Below are 10468 nucleotides of genomic sequence, written 5' to 3' on the forward strand. Positions count from 1 at the left end.
CAGTTTCTCCACCACCTCAGCCAACATGTTATTTCTACTCAGCGTAGGCCTCGGACTGAAGGTCTGTCTGCACTGAGGACAGCTATAGACCCCTTTCAGAACATCCTGATCCCAGCAGCCCTCAATACAGCTCCTACAGTAACTGTGTCCGCAGGGGATGGCGACTGGTTCCTTCAGTAGATCCAGACAGACAGAACAACAGAACTGGTCCTGGTCCAGCAGAACTCCCTGTTGAGCCATTTGGACGGTTGTTCACTCTCACACAGACAGACGACACAGAGACTCAGATCAGTTTCGTTTCCTCAGAATAGAGTTTGTGGGAGGGGGAGGGACTTCCTGGTTCTGCCAGAGGGGTGGGGTTAGAGGGAGGGAGGGGTTAGAGGGAGGGAGGAAGAGAGAGAGGAACTGCATGCAACAGCAAGAGGGAGACAAATAGTCTTGTTCCTTGGTTAGAGCCCTTAACATGGAATAAATGAAATAATGAATCTTAAAATGTGAGTTATTAGAATATAAAGGGTAACCGTTTCTATGAAGTACATATTAGAATTATTTTAATGACCTTTATAATGCCTTATAATAAACTTATGTGTTCTAATAAGCAATAAGGCCTGAGGAGGTGTGGTATATGTAAGGATTGCGGACCTGGTGGCAGTGAAGTCAGATGCAGGAGAGCAGAGATAGGTAATAGCCGGAGCAGTTTAATACAAAACGAACCTACATGGGTACAAAACCCGATGCGCACCAGTAACAGAGTACAAGCACTTACAAACAAACAATTCCACACAAGGACATGGGGGGAACAGAGGGTTAAATACACAACAATTCATGATGGAAATGGAAACCAGATGTGTAAGAAAACAAGACAAAACAAATGGAAAATGAAAAAAAGTGGATCGACAATGACTAGAAGACCGGTGACGCCGACCGCCGAACAAGGAGAGGAAATGACTTCGGTGGAAGTGGTGACAGTATATGGCTAATATACAGTACCACGGCTAAGTGCTGTTTTTAGGCACGACGCCAAAGCGGATTGAGAATTATGTAACACTTTCAAAAATACAATCAAATAAAAATGTTATTGGTCACATACACATATTTAGTAGATGTTATTGTGGGTGTAGTGAAATGCTTGTGTTCCTGGTTCCAACAGTGCAGTAGTATCTAACAATACACCCTAATGTAAATGTCACAGGTGTCGTAGGGTTTAGACCAAGACGCTGCGGGAAAATGTACACTCATCTTCTTTTATTAAAGGACAAAGAACAGGCCGGTAAGGAACAAAGCTATACACAGCAACAATCTGCCACAAAACCCCCATGACAAACAACCTCCTAATTATAGGACCTTCAATCAGAGGCAACGATAACCAGCTGCCTCCAATTGAAGGTCCAACCCCAATTAACTAAACATAGAACTACAATAGACAAGACAGAACATAGAAATACACTAACATAGAACATAGACTAACAAACCCCGACCAAAGCCACCACATAAACCAAACACCTCTACCTAAATACATAGCCGAACCACATAAACCAAACACCCCTCTACCTAAATACATAGCCCGAACCACAGGATGCCTATTTAAAAACACTTTTTCAACATTTCAAGATAGCAGTTAGTTCAGTTTGATCTTATTAAAGACAGCTGTATAATTTTTTTATTCATTTTGACATATTGTTTGGGACCACTTTTTTTGCTCTGTTTGAAGGCTGTCAGCTTCTTCTCAGGAAGAGAATCACTTAGCCTTTCGACTAATTTTCAAATGATTGGATGCCTATTTTAAAACACTTTCTCTACATTTCAAGATAGCAGTTAGTTAATTTTGAGCATATCAAAGACAGCTGCAACTTTATTTTATTAATTTTCACAATTGTTTTTTTTTTTACCCAAAATTATTCAAAGTCCACAGTCTCTGTCATTGAACTATGTTGAGCCGTGTGCCTGGTTACCCTGAACAGGTTACCAGGTGTGTTTTTTTGAATATAGTTCTTAATGGCTTCAGTGGTGTGCTGGGGTCCATTGCTTGCTAAGGGGGAACCTCCCACCCGGGTTCAGCCAACAGGAGGCGCACCCAACCCCTCTAGTAAAACTGAATGTCTCTCTCTCTCTCAGGCTATGAAAAAAGCCCCACCTCCCCTCGCTCAGCCATTCTAACAGTGGAAGCCAGGATCTGTGAGAAACTATGATAATAAACTGTGAACAATAATGAAGCCATGTTTGTCTGTGTGAGTGAGGATTTATTATTTAATTGTGTGATAACTTTAATTCTGTGATAACTTTATGTAATACATCCTCTGTTTCCTAACTGAATAAACATTTTAAGATAGCAGTTGGTTCAGTCTGATCATCTCATGTACTGTTGGAACTTTATTTTAATCCTTTTTCACAATTTTAATTTTAATTTTTTTTATGACAAATTCCAGAGCCTCTGTATACATTTTTACACATTTTTTCCCCCACTCTCTACTTTGTACAATGACAGAGAAGTCGTTTTTTCTGACAAGTTCTCTCATTGATCTCAGGTTCAGCCACCAGGGGTCCCCCACCCTCCATGAAAACTTTCATAGGCTCTCTTTCACTCAGTAATCATGTAACAAGTCGACAGGCTCCCAGAGGCAGGGCAATCAAAGGCTCCAAGTCACTGAACTGCCCATCAGCCCAGTCATTGTTATTATTCATACTGTTTGGAAACAGGTTCTATTCAGAACCTCTCAGACTAGAAAATATAAATCATATTTACTATACTGTTTTAAATTGTTTGCATCTGTGATAACTTTATGTAATATATCCTCTCTCTCTCTCAGGATATGAAAAAGGCCGACCACCTCTCGCCCAGCCATTCTAACAGTGGAAGCCAGGATCTGTGAGAAACTATGATAATAAACTATATAGATCACAGTGGTGTGGAGACCAGCCAACACCACTATATAGATCACAGTGGTGTGGAGACCAGCCAACACCACTATATAGATCACAGTGGTGTGGAGACCAGCCAACACCACTATATAGATCACAGTGGTGTGGAGACCAGCCAACACCACTATATAGATCACAGTGGTGTGGAGACCAGCCAACACCACTATATAGATCACAGTGGTGTGGAGACCAGCCAACACCACTATATAGATCACAGTGGTGTGGAGACCAGCCAACACAACTATATAGATCACAGTGGTGTGGAGACCAGCCAACACCACTATATAGATCACAGTGGTGTGGAGACCAGCCAACACCACTATATAGATCACAGTGGTGTGGAGACCAGCCAACACCACTATATAGATCACAGTGGTGTGGAGACCAGCCAACACCACTATATAGATCACAGTGGTGTGGAGACCAGCCAACACCACTATATAGATCACAGTGGTGTGGAGAGAAGAAAGTAAGACAGTGACAGAAACCTATTTCAACATGACGGAGAGTAAGACAGGAGTCCCTGACCTTATCTTCTCTCAAGAAGATGTCTGGTAGGCAGGGCTGGGCGATATGGACCAAAAGTCATATCCTGATATATTTAGGCTGAATATCGATATAAGATATATATCCTGATATTTTTTCCGCAAAGTGAGAGCAAATGTTCAGTCAAAGTCAAAGCCAGATATGACATGTCTCAAGTAGTTATATTGAAAGCGGCTATTTCAGTGAACAGTTGAAAAATCAAATGAATAAATAATAAACAGGGCTCTTCACCTGGTTCAGATTAAATGCTCAGCTGTTCAAATAACAACAACATGTAAACATAAACACTGTAGAACAACAGGACGACCTTTTTGAAATCAAAGCTCCATAAGGTGAACATTTAAATAAATAAAAATATCTTAAACAAAAATAGCCTATAAAATAAAATAGGCCTATCTTTTCTGAAATAAATATTATATATATTTATGAGAAAAGTCAACTTTTTTTTAGTTTGACAACTTTTAAATGGCTTATTAAAATCAAATTACAGATTTCTTCTCCTTTCTAACAAATCCACAGATGCAAATAACGAACATTACAAAATAATAAAATATGACAAACCCTAGTAAGGGCAGCAATTATATATAAATAAAGAACAAAATAAAGTGCTCAGTTTGAGAAAATGTGTTTTAAACATCAGCCTGAGATTACCATTTGCTTTTTGTTAACTCAATTTCTTATCTGAACAGCCTCAACCAGTTGCACAAGAAACAGACTATCAACTCAATAAACATTTTCCCCTCTTTTTTACTTTGATAAACAGTAATGCTGTCTTGAGGTAGACATTAGAAGACAAGCGTGTCCTCCTTCGTTTAAAGATTTTGTACGAGAAACACCAGCTTGTCAACGGCATCCGGCTTCAGAGATGCTCTGTGGCAGGTCACGATATTGCCACTGCAGCTGAAAACCCTTTCGGAGGGTGAACTGGTAGCTGGTACCAAGAGATACTTTTTTGCCAGGTGGCTCAGAGCTGGAAAGACAACTTCATGATCCTTCCACCACTTGAGGGGATCAGTGTCACTCTCCACACTTGCTGACTGCAAGTAACTTGACAGTTCATTTTCAATAGCCTCCCTCTTGGTTGGTGGCGCAGTGGTGGTGGCTGTGCGCTGCTTGAAGAAGCTTGCCAGTGTCTTAGCTTTTGGTGCCACTGCTGCTTCTCCATCTGCAGGCTCAGGCACAGTTGGCACACGTAGGTAAGGCGGTTGACAACTGCTCTGATCAGCCAGTAGCGTCTCCACCTCCAAGACAGCTCTGTGCTTCAATGCATCAACTTTTTCACTTGGGATATAGGTGGCCCTGAAGCGTGGATCCACAAATGAAGCCATCTCCAATAGGTCAGTAGTGGCTGGGTCAGAATACTTGCGGTTGAGGTACTCAACAATGCTGGTCTTGATCGATTTGCAAAGCTCGCTATCACCCTCTTCACATGCCAGGAGACTTTCGTTAAAAAGGTGCAGCACAGGTTTTACATATGATAGAGTGACGTACTCCTCACCTGACAAAGCATCGGTAAAGTCCTGGAGAGGTTTCAGCACCTTTTGGACTGCTTCTAGGACCTCTAAGTCCTGCCAGGTAGGGACAAGGTGCCTGGTCTTTTTGTCATTAGACAGGACTTTGGCCAGTGCTCCTTCCTGCTCCAGGACTCTCTCTATCATCTGCTGCCTTGATCCCCAGCGTGTGGCAGACTCGGTTATGAGTTGGTGACTTGGCAGACCCAGCTGAATCTGGACTTCAGCAAGATGTCTCCTTTTCTTCCAGCTGTACCAAAAACAGCTTACAATTCTCTTGCACAGAGAAATGGCCCGGGTGACGCGCTTGTCATTCATGCCATGTCCTGTCAGAATCATAAAAAACTATTAAACAAATGTGCTTATGCGAGAAATTTGACTCTGTTTTCACTTTAACACACTCATACAACTAAGTGCTTTCCAAAATCAAGCTTTAGAAATATTCTACATTAATATTTTCTTGTTTCATAGTTAATTTTTTTTAATCAACGCCAGTCCTAATCATAAATATCAAATATTATATTCATTTATTTTGTGAATTTTAATCCTGTAAGTGATTTGTATGTATTATTATTTGTGTATAATTTATAAATGATGACTATACTGTATGTACATTTACTGATGTTTCGTTCTTGTTGTTGTTCTTAGTATTTATGCTTAGTATTTAATGCTACTTCATATTTCTACTCCACTAAAAACTCCACAATGTTTAGGCCTACCTACGTGTCAACATTAGTTTCTAGTTACTTTGCAGTTGGCTCTTCAATCCAGAGAAAAAACTATAGTCTATCATAATAACTAAATATGTTACCTTGATGATATCAACAGGCTAACCAGCATTTTAAAGTCATAATTACCTCACCTTTACCAGCTGTAACATTAAAGTGGTAAACACATCAATGCATCACTAATTCTTATCCAATAACCTAATAAATATGGTTCTGAAATCTACCATCCTGTATTGTAAGGGATTTTACTTTTAGCACTTTATGTTTTGTGTTTTATTAATCCATTTTTGGCCAAGACAGCAGCATAAAACAAAACAAGTTGCAGACAGACACAAAGGAAAATAATGAAAAACTAATATTTTAATATGTTTTTTTCTTTAAAGTAAAATATGTGAATACTCCTTAATAAAACACTGCACTCCCCAATAGCCAAGTGTAGTCTGACCGAAGCACTGCATCCTCATCGTTCAGCTCCACCGCTCTGACCACGTCGCTCCCGTTGGCGGTTGTTATAGCAACCGGATGCTTTTCTTGGAGTTTCCCAGCTTGCGTCCTGCGAGGCCTCAGCTATATGCTCACCGGTGTGATCCTGGGGGGAAATAACTTGTTTTGGAGACACGACGCTGTTTTCATCTCCCCCAGTCGTTGAATGAAGTGAACATGTCACGCTTCATGTAAAGGCTCACATTGTCCTGCTCGACCCACATATCGCTGGTCAACGCCAAAATGGGTCCCGTTAGCGAGCCGGTCAGCAAGGCTCTGCCTGACTTCAGTGGACATTTGTGGCAGTGCTTCTCGTGTAAAGTAGTTGGGAAGCTCATATCTCGGGTGCATAGTTTTCAGTAGCTTTTTGAATCCGACTTGTTCCACAGTTGCAACAGGGACCACATCTTTAGCAATGTGATAGGACACCGCTGTAGTTATAGTACACCACTTGCCAATTTTCTTTTCATAAAGGCACACTGCGGGAAAATGAAGTTTGCAGTGAGCTTTGTTTCGGAGCTTTTTCGGGTTGTCGACGGCTTGCGGCTGGGGCTTCTGCAGCGCGCAGTTTCACACACTCTTCGTATTGCAGTTTGTGCCACTGTTTTAGGTGGTGAAAAAGATTTGTAGTGCTTCCACCCCCTGGCTGTAACTTTTTTTATGGCACTGCCTACATATAACGTGATTTTGTTGCTCATCTGATACTTTGAATCCGAACCATCTCCAAATTACTGAGCCAATGCTTTTTCTTTTACTAACCAATTCCTCGTCAAAACGCTCCGCAGACGCTGTTGCTTCCTCCATGTTTGTTGAAGTGTCTGTTCCTGCCCCTCCGCCCTCTGTGCATGAAAGAGGAGGCGCGGGGAGCAGCGCAGAGAGCTCCGGGTCTGCAGCTTGCTTGGAGCAAGGATCAAAGCGCAAATTTCAACTATATCGATATATGCGAAATGGTCTAATTTCATATCACATTTAAAATATATATCGATATATTTTTTTATATCGATATATCGCCCAGCCCTAGTCAGGCTGATAAGAACAATTCTTATTTTGTATAACGGGTCACTTACGCTTCGAACACACCGACTGCGTCATTGCATCACTGCAACGTAACATTTTGCGCAGCTACGCAACTATACTGACGCTTCGAACACACCGACTGCGTCATTGCATCACTGCTACGTAACATTTTGCGCAGCTAGGCAACTATACTGATGCAGGCACCTTTTGCAGATGGTCGCATGCGGTTGTACACATGGAGGAGAGAATCATTTTCGCAGTATCCTCAAAACCGTGTCTTTTTGACACAACTGCTGACAGCTACAGGGACATAAACACAAAAAATGCTGCTTGGAGACAAGTGTCCACGATAGTAGGATTGCCAGGTCAGTTTAGTAGTGAGCACGTGCTAGATGTGGCTAGTTAGCTAGCTAGCTAACCTAGCTTGCTAACCTAGCCAATGAGGTGTGTGTGTGAAATAAATAGTCAAATAAATTATGCTAGTTACTACCCCTGATAACTTTACCAAATAATCATGTTTGAAAGAGTGAGTGTGTATGTCATAAATAGTCCTAGAAATGGTAGATACTACTGTACCCCTGATAATTTGGTCAGATAACCGTGTGTGTGTCTATGTGTACAGTATGTGACATATCCATGATAGCTATCTAATAACTATAGGTATGCTAGGTAATGGTTTGGCTTATCATGTCTATGTAGAAGAAGACTGTAGGAGGAAGTGGAGAGGACTCAGGGACAGGTATCAGAGAGACAGAAGGGCAGAGAAAGAGAAGAAGAGGTCTGGGTCAGCAGCTTCAGGCCAGCAGCCTTGGCGCTTCTGCTACGTTCTTTCTTTTCTGGATCCATTTATTGTGCCTAGGGCAACGAGTGGCAATTTTACAGCCAGACCCTCTACTACATCATCCACAAGTGTTGTCCCCACCGGTGCATCAAGACCCTCAATGTCACCTACAACTGCGACCATCGCCTCCACCGCTGCAGCGAGACCCTCTACAATGTCTACATCATCCACAAGTATGACCACCACCGGTGCTGCGAGATCCTCTACAATGTCTACATCATCCACAAGTATCACCACCATCGGTGCTGCGAGATCCTCTACAATGTCTACATCATCCACAAGTATGACCACCATCGGTGCTGCGAGACCCTCTACAATGTCTACATCATCCACAAGTATCACCACCATCGGTGCTGCGAGATCCTCTACAATGTCTACATCATCCACAAGTATGACCACCATCGGTGCTGCGAGATCCTCTACAATGTCTACATCATCCACGAGTATCACCACCATCGGTACAGCCATGGAAGACGATGAAATGGAGGAAGCACCTCTGGATCTAGGACCACCTGAGATTATTATGAACCTCACGGAAGTGACCACTGAGGACCTCGTTGAACAGGATGTGGCCGTGGAGACAAACAGAGAGCGAAACGAAGAGGAACAACGTCACACCAGGCGTCATCGACGGTTCCAGATCCACTCAACTCATTTCAGCAGAGGCTCCTCCAAGCCGTCGAGAGGGATGCAGCCCAACCTGATGCTCACAGGAAGGAGGATGAAGAGACCCTCTTTGCCATGAGCCTGGTGCCACAACCCTGAAGAGGCTGCCTCAGCAAAGAAAAGCAGCAGTCAAAGTTAAAATGGATCAGCTGCTTTTCCAAGCCGAGTTCAATGGTACGTTTTTTTTCTTCTCCACATCACAGGTAGTGTCATAAGTGTTGCCACAGTGAAGTAGGTCATTCTTTACAGTATAGTCATGTAGGCTAATTGGTATTTCAGATCAAAGGATTAATATGAGGCAAATGTACAGCTGTTGTTTCTAGGTTAGAAAATATCCCTAAACAACAGTTTACTGTCTAAATATTTTCCTGTCATATTCATCTTTATCTCTGAAATACAAATTCCATGAGTAAACAGCAAGTATTACCAACTTTACTGCACTGTTCCAATATTTATGCCTCTAACTACACTATACAAGCAGTATTTAGTTAACATAAAACTCACCTTTTATGGTTTGCTATTATGTTAAGCTTGTATGTGTTGTTTTTCTCTTCCCTTCCAGAGATGGAGTCCATTTAGCCGAGCAGCTCACAGGAAGGACAGGAAGAGGAGAGGAGTTGTCTGGTTGTTGTTCCCTTCCAGAGATGGAGTCCATTTAGCCGAGCAGCTCACAGGAAGGACAGGAAGAGGAGAGGAGTTGTCTGGTTGTTGTTCCCTTCCAGAGAGGGAGTCCATTTAGCCGAGCAGCTCACAGGAAGGACAGGAAGAGGAGAGGAGTTGTCTGGTTGTTGTTCCCTTCCAGAGATGGAGTCCATTTAGCCGAGCAGCTCACAGGAAGGACAGGAAGAGGAGAGGAGTTGTCTGGTTGTTGTTCTTCACCTCCCTCATTGTACCTTTCTTTTCACACACGTCCGTTCCGTTTAAATTCAGTCAATTCATAGTCATTAGTTTATAAAGTCTCGGGATAGCATTCATTATTAGTGTTACATAGATTTCTGAATTGACAGAATTGAAACTCAAACACTGAATAATTCACAGATGCTCTTTTTGAAATGTTTACACGCACACACACCTCTTTCAATAGTTGTATTTTTTTTTTAACATTTTTTACACTTACCGGTCATGTTCTTTCCTGTACTTGAATACTTATTAAATTATGTTTTCATAGTCAGTTGTTTATTAATATCTCATTTAGACTTAATCTGCTCATTTCGTCCCTACACCTTCGCAGATCTAAGACAAGATGAAAGTAAAAACACATTCTCTTCCTAATTCATTCTTTTCCCACCTGTATTTTGTCAGGCCAGTGAACATGGTGTTAAACTGTACTATTTGTATGGACCCTAGGTTACCCTTTCCCTTAGTTATCATACTAACTGTATGTCCTATAACCTTAATTAGTGCTCCTGCTCACCTGATGTACCATGCCAGGTGTGTATAATACTGACGTTAATGAGAGAGGGAAGGGGTTTTAAGGTGTGGTCCTGCTCACCTGATGTACCATGCCAGGTGTGTATAATACTGACGTTAATGAGAGAGGGAAGGGGTTAAGGTGTGGTCCTGCTCACCTGATGTACCATGCCAGGTGTGTATAATACTGACGTTAATGAGAGAGGGAAGGGGTTAAGGTGTGGTCCTGCTCACCTGATGTACCATGCCAGGTGTGTATAATACTGACGTTAATGAGAGAGGGAAGGGGTTAAGGTGTGGTCCTGCTCACCTGATGTACCATGCCAGGTGTGTATAATACTGACGTT

At 42.1% G+C, this 10468-nt stretch overlaps 1 protein-coding gene across 1 annotated transcript; it reads left to right on the forward strand.

Annotated features, from left to right (window-relative positions):
- Positions 1-7304: 7304 nt before the first annotated feature.
- LOC106591188 (cell wall integrity and stress response component 2-like) lies at positions 7305-9372 on the forward strand. The gene is made up of 2 exons (XM_045712757.1): positions 7305-8885; positions 9274-9372. The coding sequence occupies exon 1, from the start codon at positions 7867-7869 to the stop codon at positions 8788-8790; it is 924 nt and encodes a 307-aa protein (XP_045568713.1). The 5' UTR covers positions 7305-7866; the 3' UTR covers positions 8791-8885; positions 9274-9372.
- The last annotated feature ends 1096 nt before the right edge of the window (positions 9373-10468 follow it).

This window comes from Salmo salar, unplaced genomic scaffold, assembly GCF_905237065.1.
Source record: "Salmo salar unplaced genomic scaffold, Ssal_v3.1, whole genome shotgun sequence".
Taxonomy (NCBI): domain Eukaryota; kingdom Metazoa; phylum Chordata; class Actinopteri; order Salmoniformes; family Salmonidae; genus Salmo; species Salmo salar.